The 19,525-nt window shown below is 37.2% G+C and overlaps 1 protein-coding gene and 1 pseudogene across 8 annotated transcripts in view; one reads left to right on the top strand and one right to left on the bottom strand.

Moving 5' to 3' along the window:
• ALMS1 (ALMS1 centrosome and basal body associated protein) overlaps positions 1–19,525 on the top strand; it is a 225,971-nt gene that overhangs the window by 147,544 nt on the left and 58,902 nt on the right. For all 7 annotated transcript variants that reach the window (XM_029232819.1, XM_029232815.1, XM_029232818.1 and 4 more), the window contains 3 exons: positions 6,133–6,303; positions 16,238–16,375; positions 18,660–18,830. In XM_029232819.1, the coding sequence (XP_029088652.1) occupies positions 6,133–6,303; positions 16,238–16,375; positions 18,660–18,830 (480 nt within the window). The remainder of the gene's footprint in view (positions 1–6,132; positions 6,304–16,237; positions 16,376–18,659; positions 18,831–19,525) is intronic.
• Positions 8,289–16,225, bottom strand: LOC114901121 (annotated as a pseudogene). Its single transcript, XR_003795018.1, has one exon. The product of XR_003795018.1 is annotated as a basic leucine zipper and W2 domain-containing protein 1 pseudogene (transcript).

Genomic DNA, 19,525 nt, shown 5'->3' with positions numbered 1-19,525 from the left:
GAGGACAAATCTGAGAGTCTGCAAAATTACAGAGGAAAAAGAAGAAGAAAATGAAAATGCTGTGAAAGATGATGAGAGACATAAGAAACATAGCTAAGTAAACCAAACCAAGAACTATATCTGTAGCTGAGGAAGAAAGTAATATTCAAACACTTAATTGAATAAAACATCCCTCTCCTGAAAAGGGGAACACTGTATGCAGATTGAAAATTGTCTTAAAAATCCAGGGGAAAGTCAGAGACTGAGATACATATCAGAAAAAGATTTTTGAGTCAAAATAAAAAGAGGGCTTCCCTGGTGGCGCAGTGGTTGAGAGCCCGCCTGCCGATGCAGGGGACATGGGTTCGTGCCCCAGTCTGGGAAGATCCCATATGCTGCGGAGCGGCTGGGCCCGTGAGCCATGGCTGCTGAGCCTGCGCGTCCGGAGCCTGTGCTCCGCAAAGGGAGAGGCCACAACAGTGAGAGGCCCGCGTACCGCCAAAAAAAAAAAAAGAAAAGAAAAAAATCCCATAAATATACAATTAAAAAAAAAGTTAGACCAAAATTTATTCTGATATCAGGCTTATTTAAAATACTAAATGTAAAAATAATGGAACCAAATCTGTATTTATTGGGAAAATTCAAGGATTTATGGACCCAGTGCATTTTCATTAAGCAGTATGACAATGAAGAGACATTTTCACAAGTACACAGCAGCTAGAAAGTATATTCAACCTCTGTACCTTCTTGAAAAATTCACTTGAAGACTCACCCAGCTGAAGAGATGAATCAAAATGAAGAATTCATTACAGAGAAATGAAGCAGTGCTGAAAGTGATCAGTGGTGAACTTTGAAGTCAGTTTAACACAACACTCATCTAAATAGAAAATTTAGTTACAAGGTGGGAAAAAAAATGCCAAAAGTTAATTTTGGAATGAAAGGCATGAAAAGAAAAAACAATTGTATTTTTTGTCTTTTTGACTAAAGAGGTGTCATTTTATTCATGACTTGGTGATCAGATAGGTTAAAGAAGTTTTCATAAAAAATAAATTGGACTTGATTAAAATTTAAAACTTGTGTGCCCCAAAAAAAGCACTATCAACATAGTAAAAAGGTTGCTCACAGAATTGGGAAAAACATTTGCAATTCATATATCTGATGAGAGATGACTATCCATAATATATGAAGAACTCTTACAGTTCAACAACAGCAAAAAGCAATCTAAGTTTTAAATGAGCACAGAATCTGAAGAGACATTTCTCCAGGAAAGATACAGATGGCCAAAAAGAACGTGAAAAGATGTTTTACATCATTAGTCATGGAGGAAATGCAAATAAAAACTACAAAGAGATACCACTTCATACCCATTAGGATGGCTTTTATGAAATAAGAGCAAGGGTTAGCAGGGATATGGTGAAATTGGAACTCTTGTGTATTGCTGATGGGAATGTAAAATGATATAGCCACTGTGGAAAACAGTGTAGTGGTTCCTCAAAAAATTAAGCATAGAATTACTATATGATCTAGCAATTCTGCTTCTAAGTATATACCCAAAAGAATTGAAAGCAGGGATTTGAACAGGTTTTGAACAGCCAGGTTCATAGCAGCATTATTAACAATAGCCAAAGGGTGAGAACAATCCAGATGTCTATGAACTGATGAATGGATCAATACAATGTGACACATACATACAATAGAATATTATTCAGCCTTAAAAAGGAGTGAATTTCTGACATGTGCTACACTGTGGATGGACTTTGAAGGCATTGTGCTAAGTAATACAAGCCAGTCACAAAAGGCTTGGAGGAGGAGGAAAAGGGAGTTATTGTTTAAAAGGTACAGAGTTTCCATTTGGGAAAATGAGTTAATTCTGGAGATTGATGGTGTGATGATTGCACAACAATGTGAATATACTTAATGCCTTAACTTGTATACTTAAAAATATTTAAAATAGTAAATTTTATGTATATTTTACCACAATGGAAAAAAGCTACCAAAAAAGACCTCTAAAAGAATTTTAAAACTAGATATCTGTCTTCCAAATTATTGTTGAGTATATAAAATTAGCAAAATAACATAGAACAAGAACAGGAAACAAGAGGGGCTTCCATGGTGGCTCAGTGGTTAAGAATCTGCCTGCCATCGCAAGGAACACGGGTTCAAGCCCTGGTCCAGGAAGATCCCACATGCCATGGAGTAGCTAAGTCCATGCACCACAGCTACTGAGCCCTCATGCCACGACTACTGAAGCCCGCGAGCCTAGAGCCCATGCTCCGCAACAAGAGAAGCCACTGCAATGAGAAGCCCGCGCACCACAAGGAAGAGTAGCCCCCGCTTGCCACAACTAGAGAAAGCCCACACATAGCAACAAAGACCCAACGCAGCCAAAAAAAAAACAGGAAACAAGAAACTTTAAGATAGCATAAATAAGTCAGATGAATGGATTACGATGAAATATCTTTAACTATGATAAGTAATTTTGGCGTACGTTGGCATTATGTCACACATGCATTTAAAAAAGTTCAATTACATGTATTTAACAAAAAGAGAAGAGGAGAATGAATCTTAAAAGTACAAGTGTGTTGTACCCTCCACACTCTTATCAGCATATTATCATGAGAGAGTTTGAAATGAGAGGTGGGAAACCTCAGTTCTCGAAGTTCATTGTCAGCATTTGACTTTTATAGTTTAAGCATCTTTTAACTTGCTTCCCTGAGTATGATTCTAGAGTTTAAGTGTTTTTAGTACAATGTGGTCTCTAAACACTAGTCAGGTACTTCATCAGGTGCTTAGATGCAGGCACAGTGATTTGTTACAAGCCAGGGGGAAAAAGTGGACTCTGATGGATTTATTGAGCAGACAAGATATCAATTTCAACCTTCAAAGATGATTTTGACCCTGCATGTTTTTTCACTTTATATGCTGACTTTAAATTCCATTTAAATAAAATATATCTCTATTTGGGTGGGAAAAAAAGGTACTGAAAGTATATACATTTTGATCCCACTATATATTCATTTAGAAGGATCTATAACCAAAGTATGGTCGAGTTTTTTGGTTTGTTTGTTTTCTGCTTACTTTTCTGAATTTTCTGCAACGAGCAGGTTATTTTTTTTTTTAAGGTCACAGAAACTTTCAGCTTATGTTCATTTGTTCTTCAACCAAAAAAGTATTAATGTTCTTACCGTGTTTCTGGCAGATACTGTGCTAGGTGCTACATTTGTACCGCTGTGCAAAATAAACATGCCCCCTATGATCATGTTCAAGTGGAGAGACACATATTAACAAATAGATACAAATAAATACATAATTACAAATGACGAGTTAGGAAAATAAAGAAGAGTTTTAAGAGAGTAAAAGGATCCAGTTTAGTTTTAGGAGCCCATGAAGGCCTTTCCAAAGAAGAAACTTTTGAGCTGAGATCTAGAGGATATAGGTAAGTTAGGCAGGCGGAGAGTGGGGAGTGAGAGTGTTCTGGCGGAAGGGAACAGAATGGGAGGAGCTCCAGAAACCGGAAAGTTTGATGCATTTGACAAGTGAGAAGAAGGCAGTGTGGGTAGAGCAGAGCTGTGGCTAGATAGGGTTAAAGATAGGTAGGTTCAAGATGATCCAGGGTTGTGTAAACCATATTAAGGCATTTGAACTTTCTTCTAGTAGGCAACTGTGGTTTGATTTACATTTGTAAATTTTTTTCAGGCTGCTATATGGAGGATAGCTTGTGGATGGAAAGGCAAGGAGCCCAGGTGAAGGGAGGGTCAAGAAGTAGAAGTGAGGATACCAGTTAGCTGAAGGCTGTTGCAGTAATTAGTGTCAGAAGTGGTAGCACCTAGGATTAGAGTGATGATGACAGAGATGGAGAGAAGTGGACACATTGAACTTATTTTTAGGAAATAGTTCTTCCTGGACTTGGTAGTAGAATATGGAGAGTAAGGGAGAAGGAGGTGAAAAAAAAATGAGTTCTAGTTTTCTAGAATAAGCAACTGGGTAAATAAAGGTGCCATTTACTGAGATGGAGAAGCCTGAGGAAGAAGCAGATTTGGAGAAGATGGTCAAAATATCTGCTTTGGACATGTTAAAAATGAGATTTCTGTTCCACATCCATGTAGAGATGTTAAACCTGCAATTGAATGTAAATTGAATGTTTACAGTTGAGTTTGTATGCAAGGGCACTATCTAGAAGGTGGCTCTGTTCACGTCATAAACATATGCCATTTTTTATGAAAACACCCAGGTGTGAAGATTCCAAATCTCCTGTTAGAGTTCTGGAGCAATAATGTTAACTCTCTTCCTGCCTGAAACGTAAATCTTCACACATTCTGCAGCTGTGCACAGATGCAGGAAAATAAGTACACATACATTCAATGGCATATACACATATGTGTGGCTACACTCTCTTTCAACTACCTCTCAGCTCCAAGGAGGTTGATTCTCTTGTACATCCATGCACTGCTCTCAGGAACTTAAGTATTCTTCCTTACCTAACTCTGAACCTGACATAATCACCTCTTTTGGAGAATAAAGGGAGGTGGTGAAGAGACCCTCACGTATAGTTGTTTGTGTTGTATCATAATATATAAAATTTTTTTTTTATGAGGAAGGGACATCTTTTTCTAATTTTTCCTCCAAATGCTTTAGAGGCTAGCTGTGTCCTGAATGCTAGAATCTGAAGCTCAGAAAACAGGTTCCAGCTAGAGATATATATTTGTTGGTCATCCACATGTAGTGTTCCATACATTGATGATCAATGAGTTCATCCAGGAAGAGAAGAGAACCCAGTTCTGACCCCTTGAGGAACTCCAGCATTGAGAGATTTGGTGGAAGAAAGGACACTAAGGATTTACCAGAGAGGTAGGGAGCAAATAAAAGAACGTGATGCCACGGAAGCAAAGAAAAGCTCAGTGTACATATGACCCGGAAGGCTTAATAGGATCCTTGCAATCTGTCCTGAAATATAACTCATGACTTATTTATATTTATACTGTACAAATGAACTGATACTTACCCAGCTTTTATTGCCATACACATTTTAGGTGCTTAGAAAATGCATGAAGTATGGAGTACCAGTTAAGAAAGAAAAGCATCTTTGTAGAAGATAATTCTATAGTTACTATAAACTCTTGTACATCCAGAGATGTTCTTTTGTCTCTTATATGTGACATGGATAAACTTCTCTTATCAGTTCCTATATTAGTGGTTTTAAGAATATTGAAATATATTTTAAAGAAAGTAAAGTTACTTTCAAATCTTGTATTTACTTTATCACATAAAATTTTCCTTACAATGTTTTGTCTTTTGTATTATTGTCAGATTAAGCTTCCTAAAATGTAACTGATTGCAGTTCTCTTTATTAAAAAATCTTTAATGATGTTGCATTTCATGTACGGTAAAATTTACACTCTTTACCCCTTTAGCTTGGGATTCCATGCCCTGCTGAATTTTGTCCCAAACAATTTTTTATTTTTATTTTTTTGTGGTACGTGGGCCTCTCACTGTTGTGGCCTCTCCCGTTGCGGAGCACAGGCTCCGGACGCGCAGGCTCAGCGGCCATGGCTCACGGGCCCAGCCGCTCTGTGGCATGTGGGATCTTCCCGGACCGGGGCACGAACCCGTGTCCCCTGCATCGGCAGGCAGACTCTCAACCACTGCGCCACCAGGGAAGACCCCAAACAATTTTTAGTATCTCCCACCACTGTCTTTAATGTAGTCCATAATACAGTCTGACCACAAAAGTATCTGACTTTTTTGTTTAATCTGTTTTCCTGCTTCCTGGTCTTTGCTAATGCTGTAACCTCTACCTAAAATGCCTTTGTTTCTTCCTCTCCATATTTCAAAAAGCCTATTTATTTTCCAAGGTACAAACTATTTTCTCCTCCTCTGAAAACGTTCCTGAGCCAGAAATTGTCTCCCTTCTAATTTATATGTCTCCTCTTATGTCATTTGCTTCTCCAGTATATTGTTGCAATATTGTACATTTCTGACAGCTTCAGTTTGACTGATGTCTCCTTCTGATTACCCTGTAACACTCCCATGGTAGTGCCTTTTTTTTTTTTTTTTGGTAGTGCCTTTTTTATAGAAGTGGTTTAAGAGGTAAATTTTTTGTCTTTCTTCAATCTGTACTTGTGTTAACTGTACTACTTTTCCATTTTTCTGTAGGATCCAATGATGCCATTGCTCCAGACTTCCCGGCTCACGTGCTAGGCACAAGGGATGATGACCTGGCAGACACTGTTAACATTAAACATAAAGAGGGAATCTACAGTAAGAGGGTGGTAACTAAGGCATCCTTGTCAATGGGGAAAAAACCCTTTCAGAAAGATAATGCAGGTGACTGGATTGGCTTTGTGTATTCTGTGGCCTTTTTTTTTTTTTTTAAAGGAACTCTCTTTCTTTCTTTATTTTTGGCTGTGTTGGTCTTCGTTTCTGTGCGAGGGTTTTCTCTAGTTGCGGCGAGCGGGGGCACTCTTCATTGCAGTGCATGGGCCTCTCAGTATCGCGACCTCTTGTTGCGGAGCACAGGCTCCAGACGCGCAGGCTCAGTAGTTATGGCTCACGGGCCCAGTTGCTCCGCGGCATGTGGGATCTTCCCAGACCAGGGCTCGAACCCGTGTCCCCTACATTGGCAGGCAGATTCTCAACCACTGCGCCACCAGGGAAGCCCTCTGTGGCCTTTTTGTTTCCTGTTCATCTTAAATGAGAGTATTGTTCAGGCTTTCTTTTTTTTCTGCTTTGTTAATGCAAACTTTTCTCCTAGCTGTTTTATTGGATATGTACAAGAAGGAAAATATAAAATCTTTTTAAATGCTTTAGATTTTTGAAAACTGTAGACTTTATTTTCACTATGGAAAATATACTGCAACTTTTGAAATGAAATAATATCCATTTAAGTATGTTTTAAAGACTAAAATTCATAGAAAATCTTGATTAAAATGCCTCATGAATTTATCTGTCAGATGGTACAAACTAATGTCTCATAGGTTAGATTCTGCAGGAAAGTGTATGGCTCACATGGTGTTTTAAATTTTTAAAAATTTTGCTGCCAACATCTAAAAATAAGATTTGGGGCTTCCCTTGAGAAGTCAGAATATGTAGTGGCACTCAACTTGTATTCCTCCATGGCAGTTATCAGTTGACCCTGAGGCATGGTTGTCCTCTGCAGAGAGGACATACATTCTCCTGTTGGCTTCAGTCCCCACGAGTCTCGGACTCAATCCACTTCATACATCTACCTTGTCAGTCTGGTGACTGTGGGTATTTGAATTTTCATCCTTGCCCCCAGATATAGGTCCCACTGTTTTATAAAAGCTTTTAATCTTTAGGAATCTGCATGATTGTTTTTCCTTTGCATCCCTGACATTGTGCTTCTTTAACTGATGCACAATAGTATTTATTAAATAAAAATTCCAGGAGCCACTGAAATTTCTACATGTATACTTGCATGTGTTGCTTTGTTGCATTTACAGTTTTTTATTCCTGTGCATAGCTATTAGGCAAATAGGACCTACTGATCCCGGGGCAGTATTCAAACATAGGCTGGCTCTATGTTCCAGTTTTGGCATAGTGTTAATGACTTCATGTGATGTTGTTAATGCTTTTATGAGGAAACCGAATGAAAGGCTGCTTGCTAAAGTGCACACATTTATTCTTCCAGATAACTTTTTGTTGCACTGAAAAGCATTTTGAAGTCTTTTGAAATAAGATAAAAGAAGTACATCTGCCAGTTAACATTGAGGCTGCCAAGTAAATAGAAAGGCAAATATTTTTGCAAAATGTAGTTCATAAATGAAAACTCTCATATACAAGCTATATACTAGTGGTAATTTGGTACATATAGATAACCCTGTGATCCCACTGTCAGACAATTGAGAAGGAGGTGGATATAGAAAAATTGGCAGGGAACAAAGTGATAGACTAAGGGAACTCCATCAGAAGTCTGCACAATGAACTTACCAAATATAACTCACCTCTAGTTTGCATTTGGTAAGGATGATGTGTGTGAAATAAGTTGGGCTTTGTTCACTGAGGGACCCCTATAACTTCCCACTTGTTATGTGGGTCCACTGCTACTATTATTGTTGGTCTATTTCCAGACTTAACATCCTAAGGAAAAGTCCTCTTATTTCACCGTTCGGAGAAGCCCAGCCTCAGAGCCTCTCACTTTAAAGGATTAAGAAGAATAGGGGGAAGATACTTGCTGGGGGAAATTGAATAGTGACTTTTGTATAATAGCTAAGTGAGCCCATTAAATATATCAGAAGTAAAAACCTCAGTAGAAGGATTGGAATATAAAAGTGAGGAAATCTGTTAGGAAACAACATAAAAAGAAGGGAAAATGAAAAAAAATTCAAGATTGGCCCCAGAGGGTCAACATCAAAAACAGATGTTCCATAGAGATAATAGAGAAGATAGAAAAGAAGAACTCAAAGGACTAGTATAGGAATAAATTCCAAAACTGAAGGATATGAATTTCCATGCTAATAGGAACTGTCATGTACATAAAAATCCACACCAGGGCACATGACCTTGAAATTTTGAAACACTGGCAAGGAGAGAGATTCTGAAAGCTTCCAGAAAGAAAACAGGTACCATATAAAGAAATGCAAATTAGACTGACATTAAGCTTTTCAAAAATAATACATGGAACTAGAAACCAAAGGAGTAATGCCTTGAAATTCTGAGGGAAAATTATTTCACTAAATAAAATGAAGGAGTAGATTTAATTTTTTTTTAAAGGAAAACATGGGATGGAGGAAATGGGGCCAACATAGAAGAGAGGGGAAAGGAATTGCCATTGCAGCAGTGGTACAGAAGATCTAGAACAAGTTCAGATTGAGGACTGTAAGAAAAAGGTCGAGTTGATAGAATACCTTATGTAGTTGACTGTATTTAGAAGAGATTTTCAGTTCTATTTACATTTATGAGGATGATGTAGGGATTGGTATATAGAAACATAGCAAATGCAAAAATAGGCAATTATTAACTCCTCAGTAAAAGCAAAACTTTGTAAAAGAAAATAAATGTGATTACAGTATACTAGTTGGTTTAACTGTGAATAATAGAAACATAACACAATCACTGAATATTGATTTAATCATCATGACTACAATTTACATAATATATAAACAATGAACATTAATATAGGGCTAAAACTTTTCAGAAGATAGATTGAGGGAATATGGGTGTGACAGGAAAGTTCTATAAAAGGTAAATCCATATTGATCATAGAAGGAAATAAAAAATAATTTCTGGAACTAAAAAGGATACAGCAATATAAAGGCATGTTATTTGGAAACAAGGATAGTGATACTAGAAGAAATGGCTAAATAAATTGGTGGTATTTGAAAACTGTTGATTTCTGTTATAAGTTTACTGGAACTATTTGACTTTCAAAACCATTTGTATATGTTCTTTTGATTAGATTACAGTTTATTTTGCCTTACCTCCCAAAACATGGAAGAGATGGAAAATGATATATTTGGCAAATACTAACTAAAATAAAGCTAATGAGCAATGTTAATATTGACAAAATAAAATTCCAGGCCAAAAAATATTAATATATATTATGAGTTTACCTCATAATAACAAAAGTCTCAAATATACCAATAAGATAAAATTTGAGTTTATTTTCTTTTACTCAAACTTGTATGCAGGAAAAATGACAGGAAAATATAGGTAAACCCAACAATACATATCTATCAGAAAGTGAGAGACCAGGAAAGAAAATTAAAGTAGACAAGATTTAAAAATGGAATTTAAAAGTTTGACTTACTATAGAGAACTTTTCATTTTTTTAAGAACACATGGAACACTTAGAAAAATTGATGAAGCTGTTGGTTTTGAAGAATTGATGTTCAAACAGAACAGCTTCTTTGACTACAGTGTAGCTAAAGTAGAACTCAACAATAAAAACATGGAATAACAAAATGAAACAAAAATCTGTTTTATGGGTTAAGTAGTAATCCCCCCAAAATTCATGTCCACAGGAAACTTCAGAATGTGATGTTATTTGGAAATAGGGTCTTTGCAGATGTCATTAGTTAAAGATCTCTAGGTTATATCATCCTGGATGTAGGGTGGGCCTTAAATCCAATGATTAGTGTATTTATAAAAAGAGGAGAGGAGGCCATGTGAAGACAGGAGCAGAGATTGGAATCATGCTGTCCAAAGCCAGGAGCACTAGGGGTCACTAGAAGCTGGAAGAGACAAGGAAAGATTCTCCCAGATAGACTTTTGAGAGACCATGTTCCTGCTGACACTTTGATTTCGACTTCTAAACTCCAGATCTGTGGGAGAATAAATTTATTTTGTTTTAAGCCACTCAGTTTGTAGTAATTTATTGTGGCAGCCCTAGGAAACTAGTATACCTAATATGTAAATATTATATATATATAATAATAAATATGTATTTGAAAATTTAAAAATGTAATTCTAAGTAACTCAGAAGTTAAAGTCATACTGGAAGTTACAATATATTTAAAACTAAATAATAATAAAATTCTGCTCTCAAAATGTATAGAAGATAGCCAAAGTGATTAGGGGTAACGTTACACCCTTAAATACAAATAATAAAAAATTGAAAAAGAATCTAGAAGGTTTACACTACCAAGTATCAAAGCTTATTATGAAACTTTAGTAATTAAGACAGTGTGATGTTGGCACAAGAATAAATAGGCTGACCATAGAAGAGAATATTCCAGATTCACGTATATGGACACCTGATTTACAGTAAAGGTACCACTGCAGTATGGTGGGGGAAAAGATGATCTTTTCAGTAAAATGATGTTAGGTAAATTGGATGTTAGGAAAAAAATAGAACTATGACCCCCCCTACATTACACTGTACACCAAAATCAATTCCATATACTTCAGATTTAAATACGAAAGGCATAGGTAGATGGATAGGTCAGTCTTCTGCAAGAAAATACAGAGGAGTATGTCCTCACAATCTTGGAATGGGAAAACATTTATTAAATTGGATCCCCACCCCAAAAAAATAGTAGCCATAAAAGAAAAAACTGACAGATATGCCACATTAAATTAAGGGATTCTATTAATTAAACACCAAATAAAAGAGTAAAAGGCAAGCCACAGAGTGGGGAAGATATTTGCAATACATATCTCATAAAGGACTTCTATCCAGAATATAAAAAGAACTCATACAAATAGTATGAAAAAGTTAGGCAATCCAGTTTTTAAAAAGGACAGAAGGCTTGAATAGGTACTTTTTATAAAAGAGACTATCCAGTAGCCAATGAACATATGCAAAATATTCAACTTAATTCATCAACAGGGAATTGCAAATTAAGACCACAGTAAGATATCTCTGCATACCCATTAAAATGGCTGAAATGAAAAAGTTAATACTGTGTTGGTAAGAATATAGAACAAACAGTACTTATTCACTGCTGGTAAGAATGTAAATTGGTAGAGTGACCTTGGAAAGCAATTTGCCATTATCTACTAAGTTACACAAAAGCATAACAGAGCAGTTCTGTTCCTAACTATATACTCCACAGGAAAGGATGTGCATGAGCACCAAGACACACATGAATATTCTTTTTTTTTTTTTTTTTTTTACTTTTACAGTTTAATTTGCAAACAATTTTTATAACAAATTATTTTTAACCAAATCATATCTTGAAAACTTTATATAGAAAGCCCAGGGGAAAAGTGAACTGTTCATTGTGGAAGGCCTTAAATTACATTATTACAGTAGAAAATACAGGAGGTAGAAGATAAGTGAAAAGACTAATGCAACATGAAATTCAAATCTGTAGCTCCTGTAGCTACTTAAAACATGGTTTCAGAAACTAAATCCAACACTTCCAGTAACCGTAGAAACAGTTAAAATTTGCCATGAAAGCCCTTATATCATGCTTGATATAGGGAGGTAGGAAGATATAAGAACCAGGACACATGAGACATGATATTTTATCTACAACTCCTGTTTGCTTTACTGAGGGTGTAGTTTCAAATTCAGTCACCTCCTTCAGCTTCAGACTCAGATTCTTCTTCAGCATTTTTGAGCCGCTCTACAAACTTTTTCATTTGTTCAAGGTAGACACTTTTCCCCTTGGCAACATGTGCATCTTTATACCACTTCAGAATGGGTTCTTCACTCAGAACTTCAGCTTTATAAAAAAGCACCACTATTTTCTGGAAGGCTTTCATGAAATGAATGTTGTCATAGCAATACTCCTGAATCTTCAGTAACAGAATCAGCTCAGACTGACCTTGAGTTGTAAAGGCAGCAAGTAGAGGGCTGTATTGCTTCAAGTGCTTGATGGCTTGCTCTGCTACAAGCTCCTCTTTTTTGTTCCATTCCACGGTGCTCATTGCACTGGACCATACTATTCCAATGACAGCTGGTTCTGGGATGTTGTTTTTCTTCATCTCCTCCTTGACATACAAAATTACATCCTTAAATGGATCACCACGGGACATCTGTTCTTGAAGTTCTTTCTGGAGTTCCTTACGAGCTCCTGTGGTTTGCTGATTCCAAACGTACTGTGAAAGCTCTTTCAAGCCTGCCTCAGTAAAATACTTTGTGAAGTGTTCAACGCTTTGTTTATTGGCAGGAGAAAGTTCCATTAGTCTGTTATCCATGCTCACTTTCCGAAGACGTGGAGCTACTGCATTGATATCTTTTTCATTTATCCATGATTTAAAGAGCTTTACAGCAAAAGCTGCTGAAACCCCTTCTTTAACCAAATTCTCATTATAAAGGCTATTAAGAATGGATGCATCAAGTGTTCCATTAGCCAGAAGAACACCAGTCAACATAGCCAGCTTGTTCCTCTCCGACTCTGAAAAACCCTTTAAGAACAGCAGCAGCTTTTTAACTTCCATCTTCAAAACTTTTCTCCAGGTATTTGTAGCACCTGATTAAGTTGTTAAAAACCTGAGCAAATGCTTGCATGGTCTCTAGGTCCTCTTGTGCTGCAAACACACTAACATCTGTACGCATCATGTCATCTGCCAGTGTACCACCTGGGGCCAGCATTCCACCGGCCACCAGAATGTCAAAGAGTGTTTCTGCATATCGGCGGTGATCAAGTTTTGCTCCAGAAGCATCAAGAAACTTTGCTACTGCTTCCAAATCAGTACCAGTTTCAGTTAAGCCTTGAATAATGCAGTCTTGAAACTGAGTAGGGTCAAACCTCTCTTTTTCATCTCTTTTTCTGGTTTTAAAACGCTGGCCTGATAGCGTTGCCTTTTGCTGCTTTTGATTATTCATAAGAGACACCCGAATTTAAGGCGAAGAGAAAAGAACCAGAAATCCCGGAGGTAGCGGCAACTGCGGTGGTGTCTCCTCTGCCACATGAATATTCTTTTTTTTTTTTCACATGAATATTCTTTACAGCAGTTTTTGTAATAGCTCCAAACTGGCAATTACCCAGATGCCATTATTTTTATATTTATTATGCCATTATTTTTCCAGTAGTATGAGTGAATTGTACCATATTAACACTGTTGAATAGTAACCAGTAAATGAGACTGAGTAAAAGACAAATATATGTTTTAACACTTAACGAATCTCACAAATATAATGTAAGAGAAGAAAGCAAGACATAAAGGCTATGTGCTGTATTATTCCATTTATATAAAGTTCAGAAATAAGTAATTTGTTGCATTTAAAATGGGGTGTTATGCTCAGCCTGAGGGAGATTGAAAGAATGAGGGGAGAGCATATAGGGTTATAGGCAGATTTTTTTTTTTTTTTAACCTGGGTACATGTTCACTTTTTAACAATTAACTGAGTTCTCTGTGCATTTTTTGGTACATGTCTTCTGATACATAATGCAAAAGATTTTTTAAGATACTTTTTTAAAAAACAACAAAAAATAAGTACTTAGAAATGAATCTAACAAAGGACATGAAAAACTAGAGAAAATGATAAAGCTTCATTGAAATATATTAAGGAAGACTTAAATAAATTCAATGAATTGCTACTCAAAATTCCAGTAGATTTTTTCATGGAACTTGACAGGCTGATGCCAAAATTTTTTGGAAATTCAAGAAGTATATTTAAAGAATAAGGTAAGGGAACTTGCTATACCAGACATCAAAAGACGTGTGTGTGTGTGTGTGTGTGTGTGTGTGTGTATGCATATATAAAATTTATATATAATTTATATATATATATAATATATATGTTTAAGACCTCACTTGCAAAGGAATAAACAAAAGTGGAACAACATGTTGACCCAGAAACACACCCATGAATGTGGAAACTAATATATGATACAGATGACATAACAATCCTGGAGAAAGGGTGAACTATTCAATAGTGTTTGGGCCATTGATTATATATGTAAGAAAAAATAAAATCAGATAGATCCCTGCTGCACATTAAACAAAAATGTAGTCCAAATGATATTAAATGTAAAAAGAAAACTTTAAGCTTTTAGAATTCAGATGACCTTTGACCATGAAAGAATGATTTCTTAAATAAGACACACAAAGCACAGACCATGAAGGAAAAAGAAAATAAGTGGTATTATTAAAATGAAAAATTTTGTGCACCGAAAGACATCATAAATAATTCAAAGACAAGACACAGACTGAGAGAAGATATTTGAAACTCATACAACCTACAAAGAAATTTTATAGTAATGTTCATTGTAATGCTTTTCAATATTAAAAAATTAGAGGGCTTCCCTGGTGGCGCAGTAGTTGAGAGTCTGCCTGCTGATGCAGGGGACACGGGTTCGTGCCCCGGTCCGGGAAGATCCCACATGCTGCGGAGTGGCTGGGCCCGTGAGCCATGGCCACTGAGCCTGCGCGTCCGGAGCCTTTGCTCCGCAATGGGAGAGGCCACAACAGTGAGCGGCCCGCGTACCACAAAAAAAAAAAAAAAAAAAAAAAAAAATTAGAAATAGCCTAAAGTTTACCAACAGGTGAAAATTGATATATTAATTCCATAGAATTCTACATAACACTGAGAATGAGTTAATTAGAGTCACTATGAGTAAATCCCCCAGCCGTAATACTGAGTGTAAAAGGCAAGTTACTTAAAGGTACACAGTATTATACCCTTTATATAAAGTTTAAAGACGTGCAGAACAATCCAGTACATTGTTGACTAATACATGCAGCACTGTGTAGTAAAAAGTTCAAGAACATCCTTGAGATTGATGAACTCTAAATTGAGCTTAAGGTTGCTACTGAAAAGAGAGAATGGTATCATTGAGGCTTTACACAGGGTATCATTATCATTATATCATTATATCTGTAATGTTTTATCTTATTTCTTAAGCTCTATAGTAGACACATTGGTGTTCATTATGTTGTTTTTCATAATCTCTATTGCCTTTCTGACTGCTTTGTTGAAAAATATTCATTCTTAGAGATAGGAAATGAATCTCTTGTCAATCCATTGTAAAAAACATATAACCGTATTAACTGCTTGATAACTATCCTAGTTGTTGTATTGGTGATTTTTAATTTATTTACCAACATTATTATTTTGCACTTGCGTTTTCTCATACAATAAAAAAGAAAAGAAAGCTTCCCTGGTGACGCAGTGGTTGAGAGTCCACCTGCAAATGCAGGGGACACGGGTTTGTGCCCCGGTCTGGGAAGATCCCACATGCCGTGGAGCGGCTGGGCCCGTGAGCCATGGCCACTGAGCCTGCGCGTCCGGAGCCTGTGCTCCACAATGGGAGAGGCCACAACAGTGAGAGGCCCGCGTACCGCAAAAAAAAAAAAGAAAAAGAGCTGATTTTAAAAGACCAATAAGGTAGATAAATCTCTAGCAAGTATGACCAAGAAAAACAGAAAGAAAATATAAAGCATTAGACAAATTTAACGTCAGGAGATTTTAAAGAATTATATAAGTACTATATATAAAATCTAGATGATATAGATGCTTTTCTAGGATTATATGAAATATCAAAATTTGCCCCCTAAGTGACAAAAATTTTGAATAGTCTTGTTCAGATGTACTTTGCTACTTTGAAAGATAACTGATCTGGATTTTTTTTTTTAGCTGTTGCATCAAAACAGCAAAGAACAGATTTTGTTTAAAGTGATTGTACACAGAAAAATATGGAAAACTTTCCAAACCCCCCAAAACTGTCATATGTTATAAAGTCCTTAAAACTGTCACAGCTTTTACATGGTTGAGCCTAAGAGATGCTTTTTTTCCTAATATATAAAGAGGTTTTTGTTTTGGTTTTTGTTTGGGGTGCAAGGGGTGGATTACTTGCTTGTGTTATCTTTTCCTTCTCCCTGGGATCAAATGACATCATTATTCCAGATGCTCAAGTTCAAGTTCTTATCACTGGGGATGAGGACCCTTCAGACAAAAACCAGAAAAAGGAGATCTACAGTAAAAGGGCAGTGACCGAGGCTTCTCGATCTGAAGAAAAAGAATCCTTGCAGAAAGACATTACAGGTAGTGGAACTGAATCATCTGCCTATTGTTTTATTCTGACCTTCTAAAATGAATATAAATAGAAAAATATTATATATTCTTGCTCTCTTCAACCCTCCATCTTGTTCACACGTGAAATAGGATGTTAGCTGCAACTTTTGGTGTACACTGGCAGGTAAAACTAACATTTTTAAAGCTCCTTGAGATATTTTTGGAGAACTTTATGAATATTATACACAAATTAATCGCATTGCCAGAAATTCACATAATGGACTTTTAAAAATTCTACTGATAAAAACATTTGTTGCCATGAGATGCTAATTCTCTAATAAAATTGTTTTATATAGGCCTTTGTTCTTCAGGAATTTAGCTTGTTTACTTCCTAACTACCTACCCAGTTAATTTACTTTGGTAGGACTGTGCTGATTAAAAATGCCTGTAAAAGTGTGTTTCGTTTAGGATAGTTTCGGCTCTGAGAGATGAAAACAAAAACAAAATGACATTGGTTTAAAGAAGACAGAAAAGAGTATCAGGGAACAAAGCCCTTTCTCTCCTTTTGCTTCAACATTTTAGCCTCCATTCTCATGCTGTAGTTGTCAGACACGTATTCCAGCCAGCAAAAAGGAAAACAAAGGAAAAAGAGGGCTTCCCTGGTGGCGCAGTGGTTGGGAGTCCGCCTGCCAATGCAGGGGACACGGGTTCGTGCCCCGGTCCGGGAGGATCCCACATGCCGTGGAGCGGCTGGGCCCATGAGCCATGGCCGCTGAGCCGGCGCGTCCGGAGCCTGTGCTCTGCAATGGGAGAGGCCACAGCAGTGAGAGGCCCGCGTACCACAAAAAAAAAAAAAAAAAAAAAAGGAAAAAGAAAAAAGTGTATTTCTTCCTTTAAATACTTCTCGAAAGTTAAATGTACCATTCCCCTTCCATCCTATTGGCCAGACTTATTCACGTGGTCACACCAACCTATGTTGCCCGGGAGGCTGGGAAATATCTCTATTATGGTATGCCCAGCTAAGTCAGGTTCTATTTTAGAGGAAAAGGAAAATGGATTTCAGAGGACAGCTGGTAGTCTGCCACAAGTATAAATAGAAACATATTTTGGAGTATAATTAGCCACTTCTCTTTTTTGTGTATTGATTCTTTTTCAGAAGTTATATTGTATTCTGGGCAAATACTGTATTTGAAAATTTACGAGCTTTTTTGCTGTTTTTAAACAAATGCTTCAGAAAAAGTTTTGATCATGTTAATCTCCTCATCAAAAAGTTTTCATTGCCCTTGAAAATAAAAACTAGGACTTCGCTGGTGGTGCAGTGGTTAAGAATCCACCTGCCAAAGCAGGGGACACGGGTTCGAGCCCTCCTGTGCTCCGCAGCAAGAGAAGCCACCGCAATGAGAAGCCCGCACAAAAAATAAAAAAGAATGAAAACTAAACTTTTTAGCCTAGTCTTTCAGAACAGTAGAATGGGCTCCCAAAGAACTTTTCAAATGCTAATTTTTCTCTCTTTTCCTTACAAATTCTATAATCTAATAAATTATATACTTGCACTGTTTCTTAGATGTTCAGTTGCTTTCCTGATTCCATTTTTTTCATATGTAGTCACCTTTGCCCAAAATGCTTTTCTCTTTCCATCTCATTTTTTTTTTTTTTTTTGCGGTACGCGGGCCTCTCACTGTTGTGGCCTCTCCCGTTGTGGAGCACAGGCTCCGGACGTGCAGGCTTAGCGGCCATGGCTCATGGGCCCAGCCGCTTTGTGGCATGGGGGATCTTCCTGGACCGGGGCACGAACCTGTGTCCCCTGCATCGGCAGACGGACTCTCAACCACTATGCCACCAGGGAAGCCCTCCATCTCAGTTTTTTTTTGTTTTAAACATCTTTATTGGAGTGTAATTGCTTTACAATGGTGTGTTAGTTTCTGCTTTATAACAAAGTGAATCAGCTATACATATACATATATCCCCGTATCTCCTCCCTCTTGTGTCTCCCACCCTCCCTATCCCACCCCTCTAGGTGGTCACATAGCACTGAGTTGATCTCCCTGTGCTATGCGGCTGCTTCCCACTAGCTATCTATTTTACATTTGGTAGTGTATATAAGTCCATGCCACTCTCTCACTTCGTCCCAGCTTACCCTTCCCCCTCCCCGTGTCCCCAAGTCTGTTCTCTACGTCTGTGTCTTTATTCCTGTCCTGCATCCATCTCACTGTTTATCCAGCGTAACTATCTTCTCACACTAGTAGATGCTTGAGAGGTATTTTAAAATAATTTTTGTCAGCTTCCTGTCTGAATCTTGATTTTCCTCTCTTAGGTTCCAGTGCTGCTGCTGCTTCAGAGCAGTCAGCTCAACTACAAGACACGAAGATTGTTAGTCTACCAGACACTAAAGCCACTAAACAGAAAGAGGAGATCCACAGTAAGAGGACAGTTCCTAAGGAAGGCTGGCCCGAAGAGAAGAAATCCTTGCAAATAGATATTGCAGGTAATGGGGAGTGGGGTAGGGGGTGTGAGAGAGAGAGAGCATGCACACGCAAACGCCTGTGTCTACGTGTTTCCACTTAATTCTGATGAGACTGTAGTCTCACAATTTAAACAGAGTTCCATTTTTTTATTTTTTGCTTTCTTTATGCATATCACTTCAGTGCTTCTCTGTCTGTGTGGATGTACGTATTTATTTGTAAGATAATTGTTACTTCTGGGAAAAGATACTGGCAATTTAGAAACAAAATTACAATTAAATACCCAAGGCTGATAGTATTAGAAGTGAAGTATCATGTCTCAACACTGAAACAGCGGAAAGCTTAAGGCATTCCAGATGACTGTGACAAAGACAGAAAGAACCTCAATACAAACTTTTTAAAAATTACAATAAAAAAGACCCAAGATCAAATCTATTTATGTTTACCCATGGCCCCCTTTCTCTAATAACATAAAAGAAAACTGTATAGGACACAAGCCGTTACTACCTAGCTGTCAAACTTTATGTCTTAGAGGAATATAGAACAGTATCCAGATAAGAAAAGAAAGGAGTCAAGAAGCTAATCTGTGGATACTGTATTTTGAAAATAGTCCTCGTGCAGCTGCTAACATCAAGAATGTATTAGATGGATGATTTTCCATAAGGGCACCAAGACTACACAGTAGGAAAAGAATAGTCTCTTCAACAGATGGTGTTGG

Source organism: Monodon monoceros, unplaced genomic scaffold (assembly GCF_005190385.1).
Source record: "Monodon monoceros isolate NGI ecotype Baffin Bay Population unplaced genomic scaffold, NGI_Narwhal_1 Super_Scaffold_19, whole genome shotgun sequence".
In the NCBI taxonomy this organism is placed as follows: domain Eukaryota; kingdom Metazoa; phylum Chordata; class Mammalia; order Artiodactyla; family Monodontidae; genus Monodon; species Monodon monoceros.
This window is presented reverse-complemented; position numbering and strand designations above follow the sequence as displayed.